Below are 22,451 nucleotides of genomic sequence, written 5' to 3'. Positions count from 1 at the left end.
TCTTGGAGAAGGAAAACAGAATTCTCATTAGAAGATCCTTAGATATATTATTAATGATTTTTTCTTACAGGTTCTTAGTTACCCTTCTCACTTTTCATCATATTGGTGTATTTAGAACTGTAGGTCATGATATGGGTAGAAACTTTCAGAGTGTCTGAGCTCAGTCTTATTGTCATGAACAACTATAACACCAAACACCTTTCACACATAAGAGAATGCTTTCAGGTGTAGGCCCTTCACGTTTTCTCTTCCTCTACCCCTCTTCCAGGTCCTGTATTATTACACTAAGGCTATGGCCTACAGTTCTAAGCACACCAATATGATGAAAAATGAGAAGGGTAACTAACAACCTATAAGAAAAAAACATTAATAATATATCTAAGGATCTTCTAATGAGAATTCTGTTTTCTAAGATGATATTTTTCATCAAACAATGTGGAGAAGTTCCCATGATACGTTTTTAAAAATTATAACCTTTTCCCATGGATTAATGTCAGGGTACCTGAAACCTCTCCATTTTACTACTGTTGCTTGACATGTTTGTCCTTTGCTTTACCACTCTCGTTTGCTCTACACTTGCCTTGTCTCCTTGCCTCCATCCCTGGAGCAAGCCAAGGTTCTTGGAGCTCTTACTGCTTTTTCCATGTTACTCCTATTCAGCACTTCCTTTTATACTACTCTATAGAAGTAAGGTAGGATTACCTTTCTCCAGGTTTTCAGAGCCTTCTTTCACTCTAACATGGTTTCGTCTTTCTTGATTCTCTACGTCACTGGCTCTCAGAATAGGGCCAAGCTGTTGATGGTCCACCAAGTGGTTGCCTAGAGAGAAACAAAGAACACTTCTGAATGCTGCTGCCTACTGCTCCTTCACAGTAACAGTCAATGCAAATCAATTTTCTTAGCTGTTTAAGTTCACTCGAAAGAAAAGCTAACACTGCAGACCTTCTGTACACTTCTGATTACTGCTTGGCATATCAACATTTTACTCCTGCTGCTGAATCAAATCCCAGTAAAAGAAGCCCTTGAATTAAAGGAGCACTTAACTACAAAAGCTTATGAACACAATGAACCCAGAGCTACTTGGGTTTCTGACAAACAATCTTTTCTCTGCTACAAGGCAACTCACAGTATCCTAGCATTAGTGTGCGGCCACAAAACCAAGCTTCACTGGGTGAGATGAGAGCAACTCACACCTTGGAACTTGCCTCGTTATCCAACAGTGAGTTCTCTTCTTTTTATGTATCTCTAAATTGGCAATTCTTATATTACCAAGACATCATTATAAAATGGCAATAAATTTGAAAGGATTTGCTCGAGCAGTCACTAGAATATGTTAGAGCTAAGCCATGAGAAGAGGACAGAAAAAGGGTCAAGTATTATCTGTCTTCAGTGTCAAATGGAATTACAGTGTTAATGGACAAAGATGGCATAAGTGAAAATAAACCAAAATCAATACAGACAATTTCAGAAAAACAAAAATAGTATGAAGTGCCTCCATTTCTTATTTAAAAGGTTCTGAGTCATGTTATTTCCTTCACTTCTTTGAAATAGTTACAAGAGAAAACAAAGTTATTGATACCCTGTTTCCAACACAGTAAAGTGACTTTTTGAAAGTTGTAATTTATACCTGAAAGTCTAATATAAAAGGTATTAATCTCACTAGAAAAGTAATAACATTATTATTCTTTCTTATGACTTTAAGTTAAAAAGAGGTTGTAATAAGGTTATTTCTGTGATTTAGAAAAATAAATGCTCTACAGCTCTTAACCAACTTCATGTATGTATGACTTGCTATGGATAAAAAATTTATATCTGTAGTGATGTGCTTCCCTGCATTTACTAAGAAAAAAAAATATCTAGCATGGAAAAAATGCATTTTGTAGCCTCAGCAAAAGGTGAAAAACAGGACTTAAGCCATGAAGGGCAAAAATGTGGCCATGCAAGAGTGGCCTACCTATTCTATGCTAGCTTTGAGGTGATACCAGTCTCTCTGTAAACGGAAAGAATCACAGGTTTTGAGAGAGAAAAAGGCAGTTAGTGCAGGAACACCATTCTCACTGTAAGAAACACTGTAATATATTTTCTAGAAAGAAGAGAGACCTCACTCTCATGCAGATACACACAAGTCCAGTATAGCTATGGCTTTAAATACATAGTATTCTTGATGAATGAATCTCCTGTAATTACAGGGAGCTACTCACCATCCTCTGTAATAGTACCACTGCTGGAGCCATTGCTCTTGGCATGTCTATGAGAAGAAGAGACAGAAGACTCTGCATTTTGAACCTTAGGAGATGGGGAAGGTGATGGAGAAGGTGTGAGAGTTGGTGATGTGCTTTTAGACGTAGATGAAGTCCCAGATGGAGGTCTTTTGTTCATCTCCAGTTTTTGCTGCAGTCAATGATACAATCATTTCAGTTAAAAAATAATCCAAAAAACGTTTACCTATACATGATGCTTCATTATTACTTGAGTTGTATATCATTTCTGAGAGCATGTAATCACAACTAGAAATTTCTGCTTGATCTATATTGAAATAATTGAAGCAATAGTGATTTTATCCCAGATCAAAGTCTGTCTCCTCAGAATTATCAAGAAAAATACATTTATTAAGGCTGTAATTTTGTAATAGGAAAATTATTTCTTGTAAAGCAATACTGCCCACAAGCACTACAATTATTCTTTTTCTAAAAGGACTATCATGGTTTATGTACAGGTGGCAGCTATGCACCACACAGCCTCTCACACACCTCCCCACCTCCCTTGCAATGGGCAGAAGCAGAAGAAAAACTTGCAGTTGAGATAAAAACAGTTTAATAACAGAAGCAAAATTCATTACTTTGACTTGAAAATAGGGATTTTCATTCAGAGATTTAAATCTCGGGTAAAGATTTTCAAAGTGTATGAGATGCCAATTTAAAGTAGCACTTCATGATGGATTAACCAGAAACATGTAGCAAGCACAAAGTAAGTTTTAGGCACATTAAACCTCTTGCTGCACTGGAATGGAAGTTTTCTGCCAACCCTAAAATTTATTATTGCCTAACAGGAATCAACTGATTTATAAAGAATTTTTCAAATATTTAATTCATTTGGAGGCATGGAAAACAGGAAAATACATGAGTTAAAATGGGTAATAAGAATATACATATGAACACATATCAACAGTCTTTCCCAGAAACAGTCAATGCCCCTCATCTCCTAAATTCTTTGATCTACATATACATTTTGATGTCTGCATTGTATGATCCAAAAAGAAGGTAAATTTTTACTGGATTCCAGATTTAAGAGTTTAAATACCTTTTTGTCACTCAGGCTACTACAACAAACTGATAAAAAAGTTGATCGGTGTAACAATGTAAGAAATGAGAATGACAGTGGTTCCCGTCTTTGCAATTTTGCTTCTGTGCAAAAACAGAACAGTGGCATCAATTGAACTTTTCTAGTTAGTGAAAAAGATGCAGATTTAAAAGATAAAACTTATTTGAGTGGTAACAATCTTCCATTACTCTATCCTATGTCAGAATGTAATACTTCCTTAGCCCTGCACTGAATTGGCTAGAAGTAACGTAGCATGATACAAACTTGAGAGCTCCCTGAAGAGCATCATGAACTCATTCCAACTTTTTGTCCCAAATTTCCATCTAACTTGTTACTGGCCATTTGTGTTGCAGGATGGTCTTCCCTCCTTAGCACGCTGTCTGAATTTATTTAAATTACATCATTCTTTAAAATGTTTTTTTGTTTTTTGTTTTTTTTCCTCTAAAGCTTGCACCATCTCACCCCTCACGGATAAGTTTTGCAAAATTCATCAGTGTAATATCACTGCATTTTTAGATCAGCTATTTCAATGTTTAGACAGCATGATCCTCATGGGAGGACACAAGCCATTTCTCAATGGATATAGACTGATACAGTAACCAGCATTTACACTGCTGATTACAATAACACACTGCTAGCTTCTGTAGCCTGTATGCATCCATATTTGATTGTGTTCTCCCAACAGAAATCTCCAAAAATCACCTCCATTGTGTGATACATGAATACCTATAGTGAGATCCACACGATGACATGTTTTGTTACTGGTGGACAGAATGAAACTTGTCTAGACATCTAAGCAAAGGGCACTGAAAAAGCTGTTGCCTTTCCGAAACAGTGGCATAAATGTTGTTTAAAAATCTTCTCAACAGTATAATGAACAGCCTTTCCAGAAGATGATCTGCAGCACACTGCACTTCACTACTCTTTTATCCTCTAATGTATCCCACTGTGAGTGGAAACAGTAGTTAAACTTTTTAATGTCAGCACTGCTACTACAAAAGGCTATGGGACATGCAGCCCAAAGCTCACAGGCACAGGTATTATCTCTTGGTGGGATAATTAATATAACTGGAGAAAAATGAGACTTTTGGTGGGCACACAAGGAGCTCTTCTGAAATTATTTCCAAGCTAAAAACAAGCTGAGAGAACATGCTGAGAGTTTAATTAAAACATACTGGTCAGACCACCTCTGAAAGAAAAAGCATTTGGTAGCTGCTCTGCAGAGAAGACTTTAATGAGGGAAGAGTATGATAAAGGGGTTTTGTCTACCAGAAAAAGACAGGGAACATTTATAACTCAGGGAGCAGTTACACAGGATAGAAAGGGAGGAAAGAATACCATATACCAAAGAATTGATTTGAATCCTCAGACTCTGGTGGTCCAGCTGAGTTAGAAATTTTAGCTCCCAATCTCATCTTTGAAAAGCAACCAGCAGTCCCTCCAGAATCAGGACTGACAGATCACAGACAAAGTGACTATTCATGGAAACTGTTTCCGCATTGGTAGTTGCACCTTTTCTTTTTCTGATTTTTGTCTTCCAGAAATTTCCATGTAATTTCTGAACAATTGTGCAATTTCATTTATCATTTTTATGTACTTATTAAATACAAATATTGTGTACTGTTCCCATATAAGACATCACAGAATGAGATTGCAAGAGTATTAATTTTGTACTCTGGACATTTTTGTTTTCTCAGGCAAAATTTGAAGAACCTCACTGAAAGATGTAAACACAACAAAACAAACTGAGCTGCTTGGAGTTCACATAAGCAGAAGTTGGAGAAATTTGCTCTTGCTCACATATTCTAACATTTCCAGAATACCAGGCATTAGAATATAAACCCCAAATTACATGTTTTCCTTCTCTTGCTCTCTGAAATGCAGTGTTTCCCTATGTAAACAAACCCATCAGTTTCTCAATTGTGTATCACATCTTCTGTTATGATGTTGCTTTATATTTTGTGCCTCTGCAGAGGCACAAAATATAAAGCAACATCATAACAGAATCGTGAAAATTTAAACATCATAACAGCATATAAATAAATATAAAGCAACATCATAACAGAATCGTGAAAATTTAAAATCTTAATTGTCAAAAATGTTGTATACAGCATTTAAGAACTTCGAAGTACACACACACCAAAAGGGCAGGTGATGAGAGTAAAGCTATCCCAGGGAATTGACAGCTAAGTCAGTACAGATAGTAAAGCCTCAGGAGCAAAACTGGATTTTGGTGATGGCCTACTGTTTAAAAATAACACCTTGTAGAGCAGACTGGTTACATGTATCATCCTTTATATGTTATGATATAGGATATGTTGTGGTCAGCATATCCTGGTACAAATTATGTCATGCTCTGCATTCAGATTGAGCCTTTGAAGAGAAACTAGCTAGAGAAAGCAACTATACCACTTCAGGGAAAAATCCAGGAATAACTAACATAAAACACTGGACCTGGACCATGAAAGAAATAATAAGAAACCATAATAGTGCAGATCTACCCTAAGATTAAGCATTACATTTACTGGTTTTTAAAATATAATGAAATTAATAATAAAGTAAAATGTTTTATTTTTAGGTTTCATCTTCTGTGGACTTGCACTTAAAAGTAAGGTTTGTAGAGCTGAAAAGCTGCCACTAACATAAAAAGTATTCATTCCTTTTTGGCTGTGCAACGTTGTGCACCAGCTACGCATGACTTAGATATGACCTATTAGCCAATTTGGAAGTGCGAAATTTTACATTTCCCATTACCTTTACAACATGTCCATTGCCAACAATCTGAGCACTCTGCAAATCCAACATGGTAGATGAAGGAGTTGACTGGACTGGACTGGACTGTTGGCTGGGTTTCTGTTCAGGTAAGCCTGCTGCTTTTCTTCTTTGGGCTGCAATCTGAGACAAAACGTTATCTGCACTCCCACCTAGAATAAAAAGTAAAATAAACCCAGTAAAGGAAACCATAAGTTTGAAATGTCTGTTAACTCTCAAACATTAACTTTCATTTAAAAACTGACTGGATGAAGCAAGAGAAAATTGCCAGGTTCAGGTCTCTCCAGGAGCTTCCAGAATAAAGAACACTGATCAATTGCAGAAGAGGGAAGCCAGCCTTATGTATACACACACAGAGCTGATTTTCATACCCTTGGACATAGTTTTCATGAGCCATTCACCATATTGTCTTCAACAACCACTAGGTACAATGCATGCCTTTGGTTTTAATTGAAAATTGATTTTTATTTTAAACATAAAGTTAACAGAAAGTTAAGCAACATGCATAGGAGTCAGCTCTATAACATCCATGGTGCAATGAGCCTGCATCCACCTGATCCACCATGGGTGGATCTAGTAAAATGTGCATGACATTGGGTGACCACTGAGACTTCTGTAACAGATGCAAGGCTCTTCTTCCCTTATGTAGGTGTTTGAAGTCCAATTCCACATCCACTAAATTTACAGAAGCTTTGCTTGTGCAGTGGTAGGAGTGCTCAGAAAAGGTTTAGTATCTTCTATCATCATCACAGTTTTCAACTGAATCAGATACAAATTACTTTCCACCTGATGGTACAAAAATGGTACCTGATCTATTATGCAGTTCTCCTCCATGTCTGTTAATTCCTGCAATGTTATTGGAACCACCAGAAGAATGGGGAGAATGGTTGAAGTTGTTGGAATTTGAAGGAGATGCTGGTCTTCTTGTAAACGTTGATAACTTGACTGGCCTAGTACCTTTGCTAACAGATGTCTGGAAAACAAAATGAAAAATAATTTGTTCTTTCTTGATTGAGAAAAATAAAGAGCAAACATCAACCACTGTTTTATTTATCCCAAGTTCTGAAACTTCCGCTGAAGAACAAAGGGGATATCAGAAAGAAGTTTATTTTACATATACATATATACTGAATGCATACTTATATAAATATATATTTGTATACAATGTATTTATTCAGTGAAAGAAATTACACCATATTAAGCCATTAATTCTTCTTAATCTTTGGCCAATACAAATGAGCATGTATGATGCACCTGAGACGTGATATACACAAGTACTATGAACAATGAGGAAGAATAAAAATTATCACATGTGAAATTTCTTTCCTGCAGAATCTTGGCTTTGTCTCTACCATCTTACAAAACAGCTACCAACTTCCCATTCATCATATCTCTATTTCTTACAAACTAAGCTGCAAGAAGTGATATAAACTTACTTTCCACCAGTTGCATTTTTATACTCCCTGCAATCTAAACAGCCGGCTACACTACTGAGTTTAATTAATTGAGGCACTACTGATCTAGCTATACACTACCCAAATCCTCAGCCACATCCTCTTTAATTTCTTTTACACCATTGTCTGCTGCCAGCCATTTGACATACGAGCTTTTGAAGCTCAGCTTTTTCATGTTTCTTAACCTGTTGCTCAAATCACTACTTCCATCTCTGACTTACTGTTTCCCTCCTTCCATACCCTCAGCAAGACTCAGCAAGACTCTTCTTTCCTCACAGGACTGATGGTTAGTCCTCCCCTACTTTCTCTGTTCCTCACTTTATACATATGCCAATTATCCAGTTACATTATTACAACCATCTTTTTTTGGGATGATTAATACTTGCCTTCCTATTATCTTCCTGTCACTTCCCTTCTAATACTCTGCCTTATTCCACCTAAGTCACCTCTACTAGCATTAAGCTATCATCCACTTAAAAGAAGGAAAAGAGAAAAAAATTCCTCCTAAATGTCTTCATTGTCCCATTTCTAGAACTGACATTGAAATGCTATTCTGGACTAGTCCTCTCTACATCTAGCTACTACAGTGTACAGTTAGGGGAGTAAGCCTTTTTATCCAACTATGAATGAGAATGCTGTCAAGGTTGTTTAATTTCCTATCTCAAGACAAACCACCTATTTTTCTTTTGGTTTGCATTTTCACTGAAAATATTACGGAATCAGGCAAGCTCCTTCTGTAAAAAAACAGAAACAATCAAGACTTTTTCCAGTCTTTTACAGTACTTCCAATTTAAAGCTGTGTGCCTTCAAGTCCACTTGATCACTACTTACTACAATTTTATCTATTGCTAATCTTTCAGAATATTATGTCTGTATATTGGTCTTACTGATATTTCTTCCCTCCCGCTCAGTTCCTAAAAATTGAGCAATTTTCATTCTTCTTTTCTGTCCCTGCTCTTTTTCCAAATCAGAGCAGTTTCTACCACACTCTTCATGGTTCTGGTTAACAACAACAAAAACCCAAAACAAATAAAACAGACATACAACCCCCAACAAAACAAAATACCAAACAAAATTAAAAAAACCCAAACCCCCTCAAAACCAAACCAAACAGAAAAAGTTCTTTCACTTTGTACAGAAATTTTGTTCCACTATGTTCCTTCCACACAAATGTGCATTCTTCCTAAGCAGCACTGCTTAAAAGGAGAAGCCATTGCTGAGACAGTGGGTTAAAGGCAATTTCTAATCAGAAATAGATTAGCTCACCAGTCAGCAGGGCCCAGGCATAAAACAGTATTTTTACACACATTCAGTTTGCTTACTGTATCAGAGTTCCCACTGCTGTTAAAATCGTGCTTGATTGCTCTCTGTGGCCAGGCAGTTCTCATCTGTTCAGCTTTGCCATCTTTGCCGAGTCGGGTTCGGTCAGAATTCCAAAGTTCAAAGCTTGAGGGTGGTAAGAAAGGTGGTATCACTGCTTTCAGCTTATCACTGGGCAGCCTGGTAAATGGAGCACTACTCCTCAGCTGAGACAGGGGAATAAAGAAAAGTGGAGGAAAAGAGTCACTTCTTAAAACAGATTACTGGGAGCTGGTGATGGAGTTTCAAAGTTTTAAGTTAAGCAAAAAGATGAAAACACATTTAAACAGAACAGAAATGAGACACAGAATTACTATTTGCGAAGAAGTACAACACATAATGAAAGACAAACACCAACGGACATTGTGGCACCCTTCAGTACTATGCTTATTCATTTGATACAATGAATATAGTTCATTAAGTGGCAGAAACTGTCTCTTCCTTTACTGGACTGAATATTGCTCAAGATGACTTTAACAAGAATAACTATCAATTTCCAAAGAAATAACAATGTAGTCCTTTCTGTATTCCCAGACAGGATGCCTGGAAACAGTGAGCAACTCTATGTTCCTGCTGTATGTGTACTGCAGAAAGAGATAAGAACACCACAACTGATTTTGCTCCCTGGAGTTCTGTCAGTCAGTCATATCAAAAGTTCTTACAAAAGAACTCCAGCTTCTTACAGAAGAACATAAAGGTAATAACCAACCAAATTTAATGATATCACCAGGGAGTAAGCTGCAGGGGAATATAAAGCTACAGAATAACAAAAGAAGAAATGGAGTAACACAAATACACCTCCCAAATTAAATATTTAATAGTTACCTCTACTAGTAATTTCACACCTCCATTGTACCATGTTCCATCCATGTTTTCTTCACTTCATACTGCTTGTCAGCAACTAAGCAGCTGTTCCATCTATTTTAATTGCTGTTCCATCTATTTTAATTGCATTTAATTGCTGATCAAACAAAGGTATGGGTAACTGTTGAAGGAATTCAGTACAGCTTCCATATCACACTACTTTTCGAACTTCCTAGTCTAAGAACTACTGGTGTATCAAGGCCTGTCAGTTCCTATCTAGCGACTATAAACAAGCTCTTTTTCTAAAAGTGACTTGGACAGGAAGCAAAAAACTGTAGAAATTATGGGAGCTACATGACCCTCTGAATTTGGCTGAAGACACCAAGAACACTGCAACATACCATAGTTGTCAATAATTCATCATCCTTTCCGCCTTTTGAAGTGTTTGCACCTGAAAAATACATAAATTATGTTTTATTGTTTACATGTTTCTACTTTTGTTTCTAAGAATAGCTCATTGTTTTTAAACAGTCAACAGCTTTACCCTCAGGAAGCACAGAGTATGAAGATTTCCAGTGACACTGTCATGCACCTCAGCTAAAGCCAAATCTTACCCTGCATTGCAGACAGTGGGGGATTTTCATGGAGAGCTGTACAATTTCAGTAGATGTGCTTTACAAGTTGAGCTTTTTCAATTTCTCTTTCTTCTCAGAATTACTTATTTGTTTAAATAAATTGGTTTTCATTACATAGATTAGTTTATGGAATATATTAACATTTTTCATTGACCTCTGTGAATTTAATGGTTTTCACTAAAGAACAGTAACATGGTTATATTAATATTTTCCTGCTTAAATGATGCTGCACTCAGCATGATCAACAGTAAGAATGGACATCTCTTTTTCTACAGACTGTAAATATGTTTTTTCACTTATATGAAGCTAAAGCAGAGCTAATCCAGTAAATCAGAAATAGTATCATCCTGACTACCCCACAAGAGCTCCTTTCCCACAAGACAACTCTGCCTTTACCACTAGCTTTGTTATTTGTGGTCCAAGCTGTAGCAGCATCAAGGTTTCCAGAGGTGTCTGTATCACTCTGTGAGGCTACTTTTATAGTGCAATTTAATGATGGTTCGGTCTCATCCGGAAAAGGCACAAACTCATTAGAAGGAAAACCATGGCGCAATGTCTGAGTCAACTTCAGCTTGCGGAATCGATTGGACATCCTGCTCCACCAGGACTAGATGGATAAGAAGACACAACAATTTAGTTCCAACTAAAAGAAAAAAAAGAGGAAAATAAATGTATAAATAAGCAATCCTCTCAGCAGCAATAACTTCACCAAGGAATTTTTGAAGTAAACTGAAAAGCAATGTTAAGTGGTTTGCAGTTACCAACAGAATCCTTCACTGTATGTGTAATAATTCTCTTCCCGTATTTTAACTGGCAAATATTTTAAATTGTTTTTCCATAGTATATAGAAGGCCAAAGTAGATAGAAGTATTAGGGCAATTTGAATAGGGAATTTTTGTAGCTATACAGCAAATATTTAATTTTCCCATTAACTCCCAATTTCACCATCAATTTTTACTCTCTCTGGAATCAATGAGTGCCATCTCTATTTTCTGCTTTTTAGAGGTGTGCATATGAGCTTATGTAATATGCATCAAAGCTTCCTGTCAAGATTTTCAAAATCAGTGGCAAACCTGAAGAGGTCTGATAGGATTTATGTCAAACTAAAGATCCATAATCCATACAGTGCTGCTATACAGATAATTTAAACCAGACTGGAAAGACTACAAACTGAAAAAGAGCAAGGCAAGGAAATAGCAGCTGTGAAAACAACATAAACCTCAGGACTATGTAAATATAACCTCCATCCATCCAGGTATCACGTACGTGGAACCTGTTACACATTATCTTTGCTCAAAATCAAATTTTGTGTGCAACAGACTTGCACATTTTTACAGGCAGACAGTGCAAGTTGCTTCAAGTCTTTTGCAAGATATTTCTCTAGACTATACAAAACCTATGCCATTTGCACCAAAAACTATGTGGCTTCTAGGTAAATCAGATTATAAGTACCTTCTGATTATTTCATAGTAAAGTTTCTCCTTTCCTTTCTGGAACACTTTATAAAAACTCATGTTAAAGTGACAACACTTTATCGTAGATAGGTAGCTTTAGGTGATAGCAAATCCAGGTAACAATCCCTTCTCGCAATACATATTTCTTCTCTCTTCTTGGCATTTAGTATTTTTCAGCTACTCAATATATATGTTTTTGCAACTTTCTTATCCTTTGCTTATTAATCCTTGTAGCAGAAGACCATTAAAAACGTTTTAGATCTGCACAGAGCATTAGTAATGTATAGAGTTCTCAGACCTCTGTATCTCTTTGGTGTCACAACTAATAAAGATTTACATTACTTTCAGCAACAAAGATCTGATGAAAAAAGGCAAGAGAGACAAATAGTTCTGAGAAAGCAATAAAACCCACAGTTCAGTATTTATTCACCTTCCAAAAGGAACTGGGATTTCATCTAGTTTTAACACAGAGTACAATGAGCTTACAAAACAGAGTGCTTGAACTTCTTGGTTTTGGTCACTTGCTTCTGTAAGAAAGATCACTGCCCAACATCTCTGTTACTCCTACTCACAGTGCTTCTGCTTCCTTAATACACACCTACCACAAACTACCCCAAAATGGAATAAGTAGAGCCACTATGTTACCAGACAAAAAACTACTGCTTGATGACAAGAAAGTAATGATATTGGAGAGGTTCATCTTGTCTTCTGGTGTTCACAGTCTGATCTCTGGAGTTTTTAGTTTGCTGTTGCAGGAGTTTGCAGCCTCTCCATATAACCCTACCACAACACACATGTACAGAAGCTGTAATAAAGGGCTTTAAATAGACTGAGGCATTCAAGTACCAAAAATTAATTTCTGGTTAAAAATAGAGTCTATAAAAAGGTTGAAATCTAGCAGCAGTGGGAGAAGGCAACAGTATCAAAGAACTAGAAAAATGGTGTTGCCATTTCAGAAATACCTTAGACATTTATAATACTAGGACTTAAAAAGTAAGGGGAAAAACTGAAAATCTCTGCCCTCAAACAATTTTAATCTAAAATAGAAACTGAATGTGAATGCTGAAGAGGAACAGGCAGGAAGAAAAAAAAAGGAAATAAAATTTTTGCATATGGAAAAGGGACAACTTTGTTTTTGAGACTGTTGGGAGGAAAGGGTTAAAATCAAATAGAAGTAGAGAAGGGTTTCTACTCAAAGTGACCTTTCAGCTGGGAATGCTAAAAATGTAGGTGTGGAAAACTCCATTTATTATGCCTAGTGTTGTTCATCCTCTGCCTGACTGGAGAAGCGGAATTCCTGTGTAGATGTAACACACTCTCACAGACACACCTGAAGCCTTTTGTTACAGGATGGACTGAGCCTACTGGAGCTTGGGTCCCTGTGTGTTTCTGGCACCCAGCCTCTTCCTTGAGGTAACAAAATAAATCTTCTCCTTGCATTTTAGCTGTGGCTTGGTGGTTGCTGTGGTTACCCACCTATTCACACAGAGGCCATGAAATGGTTAGAAACAAAGCAGTTAAAAGTTCTTGTGTGATAGAGGTGAACAACGAGATCATGAATATCCACTACATTATCAGCATGTAAAGGAACAAGGACCAATAACACACACAAATTAAAAATAAAAGAAACACATCACAAAATAAAAAGTCTACTAGTTAACGACAAAAGTGATCAAAAGGTGAAACTGAAAAGCGTTTATTTTTCTTAAACTTCAAAAGCAGCCTACCTGTAATCAGTTATTTTAGTGTGAATACCATTAATAGGAGGAAGGCAGGAATATATGTACATTTGCTTAACAGAGTAAGAGTATATAAATGAGCTTACACAAATTAAAACCAGACAATATTGATTAAAATTACCCCAGATTAATTATAGACAACATAACCTCTGAACAAATATTGATTATCTTCAGTTAAAGAGTATGGAAGAATTAATAGAAATCAGGCAAAAGGCAAATATACAACTACTGAGAAAGGAAAATCTGAAAATTTACTGATCAAAATGCTTAACATGAAAAGGCATAACTGAAAAAACTTTTTTATGTCATCACAGTTCATAAGACACAGCCAGAATAGGTTTGTTGAAAATAAATGCTACCAAATGAATCTCTTCTTGACAGAGTAACCAGTCACATGAGCAGAAGGGAGGAAAAGCTGGAATGCCGTTTGACTTTAATAAAGCTTTTATTGCTATTTCATGTAGCATTCATCAAACAATTGAGAAACATATGCTTCAAGTAAAATTAATAAAAGGAAAAGACCACAGCCAAAAAGTGAGACAATTTGCAAATTATTTGATCTCAAACTGGGAGAACATACTTGTCACGGTGACAGGGGTGGTTGGATTTTTTTCCCCAGGACCAAGACTGACAATACAGAGGCTATTTTCTCATGTTCAGGCTCAGTTGTTTATTCTTTCCTTATCTATATTACATATATACAGAGTACAAGGAGCTACATATAGTAAGATAGAAAAGTGCAAAATGAAGAATCTCTCCAAGGTCTTTTATGTTGGTCTTTATATTGGATTATTATCCAATAATCAAATGCCAAGTAAGTTATTTCTTTTAATGACCCATTGACCCGACACCTGTGTGCTGCACTACGGATTCTTCCATCCAATCAGTCATTATTACCCAAAAACCCTAAGAAGAAGAAGATGAAGAAGGAAGAAGAACAAGAAGAAAAGACAACACCCCAAAGTCTCCATCTTGGATTCACTTATTAATATAACTAAAACTCCAAACTCTTTTTCATCCAGTGATTTAAGAGAACTCTAACTTACACACTCACATTGTTAGTTTCTTTGCTTAACTTCAAAAGCTGTCTCCATGGTTTCAGGCTGAACTTTTGGGTGTCAGAGCCAGGCACCACAGATAAGGGCCTATTTTCTATACCTCTAACCCCAACACATACTTTGTGCAGTAGGTTTAGGAATGTTCACTAACAACTACAACAAAGAAACATAACATGTTTTTCTGAGGTCTATAGAAGACATCCATCTAGACAGTTTTCTAAGGATCTTTAACACTCTAAATAAACTGCCAAATCGACATTATTCAGTAGAGATCAAGCTGGCATGCAAGAAGAAATCAAGTGTACTAATATAGGAAAGGAACAAAGCAGGTGTACCAAAGAAAAAAAACAGTCACAACATAGCAGAAACTAAGTACAGATGCACAGTGTTACTGCTGCAAAAAAAAAAAAGTGAATTTCACTGATAATAGGAAACACATCTGTGACATAGCTTTTGTATGTAGCTTTGTTTATGTGATACTGTGATCCTAGTCATCACTCATTTTAGAATTCTCATCTTCACAGATAACATACAAACAAGAAATAGTAAAAAGTTTAGAAAACAAAACCGACAAACAAATTCACATTAATCAATTTTGTTTAGACTAGAAAAAAAAAATTAATGTGATAGTTCTCAAAGTATTTATACAGTTCTTATTAAAATGAAGGTGACCGCTGAACAAGTATCAATCAATTTAATGGGCAACAAGAGATATAGGTTAAATCAGGGTGAAAAAAATTCTGACCTCAAAAAGCATCAAGCAGTGGAATTGGGTGCTGATGGAGACTATGGGATCAGGGGATCTTCTTCACCAAGTGGAAGAAGAGAGAACTGAGCATCTGTCAAAGATGTTCTTGGCGTGTTTATTCTGTCTCCTGATGTAAAGCCAAGTAAGCTTCATGAATTCCCTCTCACTTTTACACTGCCATGTTCCTGCAGACCCCACATTCAGTCATTTGCACTGATCTAGACAAAAAAATGCTGTACTCGCTGAGTTGCCCGAAGTATTTTTGTTTACAGTTCCAGCTCACCACAGAGCAACTGCCTGCACAGAAACACTATTGCTACAAATCCCAGGAGAGGTCCCTCACTACAACCTCTCGTCACATGCTGGCCCAAAGAGATACTGCTGTTATGACACTGCCCTCCAGCCAGAAAACCTGAAAATATCATTTTTGCCCTTTTTGAGTATTTGTAAAAGTAATGTAAATATGTAAGATCCTCATGGTCAGACAGGCTGATTGGTAAAGCACTAAGAAGTGATGGAAGAATAGATTATATTCCAGGTTATATTTATTATAGAACTATTCAGAACACAGTTTCTGCTGAAAAAGTGTTTGATTATGACTAGTAAGCACTGTAATATTCTGTAGGTTTGAGACCAATTATGTAAATATTCCAGAATATTATATTTGTGTCAATAGTTGTGTGTATATCCTTATCACTGAGAAATCTTTTTTTTTCACCTCACAATCTTCTATGACCCTAATTCAAGCCATTGTATCGTAACACTGGAAGGGTTGCAATCCAATCCATTGTTGATCTGTGTTAGAGCCTTTGTTTTAAAAATGAGTTAAGATATCCTTCAAGTTTAAAGCCTAGGCCCTAACCAGGCCTTAACTTTACCTAGATAGAAGGTTTGCCACCAATCCCAAATGTTTTGTGTGTCAAAACAATGTTCAAGTCACTTTAACTTAGCAATTTGACCTCAATATAACAGCTAAAACCATCTATCAAAAACTCAAAAACAAAGCAAATTAAAAGTCTGGTTTTGCTAATAACCTAAGGCAAAGGCTATGTTTGTTTTTCCACAAAAACTTCCACTAAAGAAGGATTCAACTAAGAGTGTAAAGCCATATCAAGAACAAAAATATATTAACAACTCCAAAAATAAGAATGTGACTGTGTGAGTTAGATAAAATTATGTTAAGTCACTGAGTGAAATATTTAAAATTTAGTTTGAGATATAGTAGTGAATGACAGATGAGATGGAGGTTCTAAGGTGTTAGCTTGTCTTTGCCTTTCTTCCTTCTTCATAGTTTTGAGTAGTATTGAGTGATTAGACAGAGAAGTGTGCAGTGTGGAACACGGGTGTTTAGTTATTGGGTTAAAAGTAAAAATAAATTAGTTAGCATTTGGTAATTAAACAGTTTATACTTAAAAGGCCTTATAGACAGAGCCCTACCTTGCCATTTGCAGCTCATTAGATTAGTACGTAGAAGTGCTTATTGTCTATAAAAATGTAATATAGATAAGAAAAATAAACATCCTAAATCCAAATGTGAAAGCAGTCTCTCTGCTCATTAATCCCAATCGTGAGAAAAAGAACTGGACACTTTCACAGATCTGTACTCCATAAAGCCATAAACTAATCTGTCAATTTCCCACCTAAGTAAAACAGGTCCATCTAAATTGATAATGAAGCTGTATCATATTGAATAATAGCATAATCATATGAAAACAACCACATGTTCCTTCACAGTTAAATTGGCAAAACAGATCTGAGCTAAAGCAGAACTTTAAATGGCCTTTAAAATTCATGTCAAAAATAGCCTGGAAATTAACATGACTTTTTTCAAGATCCTGGAATATTTATACCTAAAGGACATCATCATGGACTCCAGGAAATTCTGACATACACTGTAAGATTGTTCACCTAAATAAACTGATGCTTGGAAATAAGCAACAATAATGACAACAACTACAAAAATTACTCTTTTTCCTTCTCTTTTGCAAACAGTCAATGCAAGTTGCAGTATCTTTGTTTAGTTGGCATACGTTTATTCTAACTCCATGTTGTTTCCTACTAACATCAGTTTTGAGTTAAGGATACAGCATGCCAGAGGACATGTAAACCTGAAGTGCACACTCCTCCACAACTCTTCAAATCTCTGCTATGATCTTTTTAATTTTCAGTGTCAATAGCCTGTTAACTTTTATGGCGATGAAGGAGTCTACCCTCTGCCCAGACTTACAAGCAAGATCATAATGGAAACTGAGTTCCAAACTAATGAATGCAGTACCTTCCACTTAATCATGCAATCTATTTCTAGGCACTGAAAAGCTTCAATGCAAACCCTTCCCACTGCCTTGCCACCTGACAAAAAGGTGAATACATGCTATGCTCCACAAAAACAGAACACACTGTCAACAAGGAATTCAGAAACACACACAACTCCCCAACAAACCCAGTTACATATTAGATCCAAAACACTTAGCAACTGCTTTCTCTGTTTATACATTACAGGAATTAATGAGTTTTTATCAAGAATGAATATATTTACCTTTAGGCCTCCTTTGTCATCTGGCAACATTGGGACATTTAAGGATTGCCTGCTTCTGGAACAAGGCAGAGATGATCTGTTGTTCAGTTTATTCTTGTCTTTATCTACTTGCATGCATGCTGATGCCAGTAACCTTACAAGCTCTGTGTCTGAAAGGAAGCAAATTAAGATAATGTTTGGCCTGTTTTGCTTTCCCAAACTACAGCCACTGACACTTTCCCTGTTAATCCCATAAGTAGCAATTGATCTACCTCTCAAACACAAAGCAAAGGAACCCCCAAAACTTCCTTCTTTCTTGACCTATTTTCCCATGCTTTCTCCCCACAACAAGGGCTCTTATCATTTCTCTAAAGGTATTTATCAATAAAAATAAGCATGCTACTCAGCTGGAATCAGTCATGTGTGACCAAGTGAACTGCCTCCTCTCACATTTTGAACAAGTTAAGAACAATACTGAGATGCTCCCTTTCCTCACCTGACACAGAATAGATTAAAGGAAAACGAAGACTCTTTCTTCAAGCGTAAGTTGCAGAAAAGAAGTTCAAAAGTAAATCCCAAAGAGAAAGACGATGCTCAGCCTGGACAACAGAGGAACTGAAAAGAAATGTTAAGAAAAAGGATGGACAAAAAAGAAGTAAGAAAAAAAGTAAGAGGACAAAAAAAAACAAGCATGACAGTAGACAGGAAAACAAAAAAAAATAATTCTGTAAACCTGCATTTTGTACAGGAGTCAGGTAGGATTTTCAGAAAGGCAGAGAGAACTGAATGAAAGAGAAAGAAGTAGCATGACAAACTATTCTGTCACAGAAATTAGTTCTAAAATAATTCTCTGTATTTATTGTCTCAAAGGTTCTACTATTAGTGATCTACTTTTGACATGGAAAAGAATCTGCTAGTAACCAAGATCACAGTAATATGTAAATTCAGAGACTTCATTAGCAGTAATGGTTTTAGCTTCAGATAAATCAAGTCAGTTACCAAGGAAGGTTAACAATAACAAATTATACATGTAAAACAAATTGCAACAAAAAATACTTGTTTCATTCAAGCTTCCCCAAAGCATGCTGCCTTGTCTGACAGCACACCCACTCAAACCTGAACCCTGACGGTGTGATTTATTCTCAGCCTTTGCAGAACTAGAGGGAGGTTCAGCCAGGAGTTGCCTAGTTCTGTTCCTACTGTGCTCTCCTTGTCCTGTTCCTTTGGTGTTTTTTGGCAAGGGGCAATTTCTAGCTCCTGCTCATAGCTCTGTGCTAATGACACCACAGAATACCAGTGCGTCCACAATCAAATGCCACTCAGCTGGCTCTGGTGACACAAACAGCACAGTTTCCAAGCATCTTAAGGACCAAAGGCAAGAGGAATGCACAAAATGTTAACCCATCTCATGATGCATCACCCATGAGTGTATCAGATGATACACACATCTAACCAATTAACTCAAACCCCACCACTTTCAGAGTGTCATTTCTCAGTCCAGTCCAGCCTGGACATGAGAGGATACTAGCAACTGCAATGTATTTTCTAGATTGAAAAGAATGTGTATTTGCTTATGTTGTACATTTCTCCAGAGCATTTTGAAACAGCATACCTGGATCATTCAGCAGCATTATCAGATCAAAAGCTGTGTATCCATTTCTTGCACGAAGGTTAACATCAGCTCCCTGATTTAACAAGTACTTTACAACGTTTTTGTTTCTTTAAGGGAAGAAAAAAAGACATTGATCATATTAAAGAACAAGTAAATGAAGAAAGAAGCCCCCAATACTCATTTTATAACATTATTCCTCAATCAGAGATCAGTTTTACATGTTCTACAGCTAACTTAGTGTAAAATTTTTTCACGAGCTCTTCAAAAGCTCCCACAAATCCTTTTTCAGTCACTGTTTACTCACGATGAATTACATGAATTGACATGCAGACAGTTAGCCTTAAAGGCCTAATTTGAATAGTCAGTTTCTTAAGCTGATCCTTTGGAAATGACTGCAATATATTGCTGAACACCTTTGCCATGAAAGCCAATGAATACCTAGGGCAGAAAAGCAGATGGAACAACAAAGGACATTCCAGTAGTAATCATATGCTATCACTAATACTTCAGTGCAACGTCATTTTCACAACTTGCACATTAAGAAATTGCATCCAGAAAAACCAAATTGACTGAAGATAACTTTTAAACTCCAAGCAGTACTTCACCTAATTACAGCTATAAATTATATAATTGAGCAGGCACATTATCACTTCCCTGAGGTGTTTAAAATGCAAAACCAATCAATATTAAATGCCAACTAATACAAACACCTCCAACAAAAGCTCCTCAAAGCTAGCTGCAAAAAGACACTCACCATCCTGTTCCAGTTAGCCCCTCTCCCCTCTGATACACCTGAATAAATAAGCAGGACTCCTTGTGAGTTAAAAACAATACTTAGTTCAGCCTACGAAATAACAGAACAGACAACAAAGCTAGGGAAAATATATTTAATACAAAACTCTTGAGCAGTGACTGACCTTGTACAAAATCAAACTCTGACACACATCAGCAACACAGAGAAAAACATTCTCAAGCACCAACAGGTAACTTCAACTTCTAATAATGAAGCTGAAAAATGGATCTCAACATCTCTACTTCAGAGCATCATTTCTTATACAGATGACTTTTCCACTCCTGAACTCACTCCACACAGTATCAGCCTGAAATGGAGGATTGTTACTCCTTTAACAAAAATTCTGCTTATCCTCACCACAACTCCTCTGCACATTTCCTATTACTTTTCTCCTCTTCTTTAAAACTATCATCCCTCCATCCTGCTTTCCAGTCCTGCACCTTGAGAGCCTGGAGAGACACAATTTTTTAGTGCCTCTGGCTGAGAGAGACCTTGCCTGCTCCCTCTTTCAAGCCCAGGACCCTTCATAGTATTTGTGGTCCTGAGGAAGGGTTAGCTGAGGCTCTGTGGAGGCCAAAGATTTTCAGATGTTATGAAAATTTGCAACTCTCCATGCTAAAAAAAAGGCTCAGATACAAAGCATAGAATTACAAGGATAAGTACTTATTTATGCACTTGAGGTATTCCACCCACACTAGGGCACTCTGAATGTGGCTTTACACACAGGGCTCCTGTACACTGCCAGTGTACTACCACCACTTGTACTACGATTGCTCATCAGAGTAAAACTTAGCACAGCAACTGTATTTCTGCAGCATTCATGCTGCTCTTCTACTGATCCAGATGTTTCTGGGTGCAGTCTGGCTGTCACTATTTACCTATGACACCAGACAGCACTGAGAGGGTTTCATAGATGGCTGTGATGCTGGGATTATCTTGGGTGACAAGGGGTATCTCCATGGATAGCTGTAAGTTCCCAAGAAGTCACACCCTTACTTCCAGGGCTGGGACGTCCTTCTGGTCTTTTCACTAAGATAGTGTCCTTTAGATAGCTTTACTTAAGCATGAACAATACCAAAGATTCCTAAAATTCCACTACCTCAAATGTTAATCATATTAACAAAATTACTAACAAAGCTTCCTAACTATGAAGACTGACTGATATACTAGGGAAAGGAATCTTCATAACCCAGTCCTCCAGTAAACTGAACAGCCAGTATCTGAAAACATGCAGGACTCAGCTTTGTGTACGCTTCAACAAGAGAAGTACCTGAGTACCAGCAAAAGGATATACCAGCAGTCCTGCCCATCACTTTGTGCTGGCTGCTTCTATTCCAGCTGCGTGTTGGGTGACTGCTGCTAAGTGAAACAGCTGCACCAGAAGAACTGATCTTAGTGGACTTCTGTGGAACGTCTGTCACTACTATCAATAAAGGTCCCAAGAACTGCTTCAGAAAAGTTTCACAAGGCAAACAATTTGACCTCCTATTTTTCCCCTCTTTGTTGCACTTGCACAGTCCAAGGAGATTTGCTGACCAGAAATAAAATCTGGTGCAGAATACCTGCATTTATACAATTAATGCACTATCACTGAAGAGAACCTTCACCTCGCTGAGGGCCTCTTCTACAACAACAAAGAAAAGTTCACCTTCCTAAACTGAATATCCTGTATTCAAAGAGTGCCAAGTGTATGATAGAGATCACATGTGAAGTACCAGCCAGGGCAATTTCTGAGGTCTGACTCCTAACCATCTACTTAGATTTAGGAAGAAGCTTTACAGAAAATAACAATTCTTTTGGTTCCATTTCCAGAAACTCCATGAAAACTAAAAGCTGTAGGAGAACACAGGAATGGTTTTAAGACTGGTAAATGTTGCACATGGAAGGCTGATTGTCTTGAAGTTTTGCAGCTTCATGTAGGCTTAAAACTCTGGCAGGAGGGGTGATAGTATCTTTCACAATACTGAAAAACATCAAAGGATGGAAGCTGAAATGTACGCAAGACTCCTGGGGACAGCCTGGAGCACTATGTTCCCTGTACTTACTGAGCTTGCTTCAGGTTCCCAAATGCTCTATTCATTCTAAAGTCCAAACATCACTGAATCACAGAATAACCTGACTTAGAAGGGACCCACGAGGATCGCTGAACCCAGCTTCTGGCCCAAGAGTCACACCGTGTTTCTGAGC

General features: G+C 37.0%; 1 protein-coding gene across 4 annotated transcripts in view; it reads right to left on the bottom strand.

The window, feature by feature from the left end:
- ANKS6 (ankyrin repeat and sterile alpha motif domain containing 6) overlaps window positions 1-22,451 on the bottom strand; it is a 43,208-nt gene that overhangs the window by 11,138 nt on the left and 9,619 nt on the right. For all 4 annotated transcript variants that reach the window (XR_015288738.1, XR_015288732.1, XR_015288733.1 and 1 more), the window contains exons 5-13: window positions 19,472-19,578; window positions 17,881-18,029; window positions 10,742-10,952; window positions 10,112-10,161; window positions 8,870-9,073; window positions 6,901-7,066; window positions 6,076-6,245; window positions 2,202-2,391; window positions 703-819 (exon numbers count right to left, since the gene is read on the bottom strand). Coding sequence is in view for 1 of the 4 variants with exons in the window: in XM_086895807.1 (XP_086751933.1) it covers window positions 703-819; window positions 2,202-2,391; window positions 6,076-6,245; window positions 6,901-7,066; window positions 8,870-9,073; window positions 10,112-10,161; window positions 10,742-10,952; window positions 17,881-18,029; window positions 19,472-19,578 (1,364 nt within the window). In the remaining 3 variants the exon portion in view is untranslated. The remainder of the gene's footprint in view (window positions 1-702; window positions 820-2,201; window positions 2,392-6,075; window positions 6,246-6,900; window positions 7,067-8,869; window positions 9,074-10,111; window positions 10,162-10,741; window positions 10,953-17,880; window positions 18,030-19,471; window positions 19,579-22,451) is intronic.

Source organism: Cyanistes caeruleus, chromosome 1 (genome assembly GCF_971803275.1).
Source record: "Cyanistes caeruleus chromosome 1, bCyaCae1.hap1.1, whole genome shotgun sequence".
NCBI classification, from domain to species: Eukaryota; Metazoa; Chordata; class Aves; order Passeriformes; family Paridae; genus Cyanistes; species Cyanistes caeruleus.
Note: the sequence above shows the minus strand (reverse complement) of the source record. Positions and strands in the feature narration are given on the sequence as shown.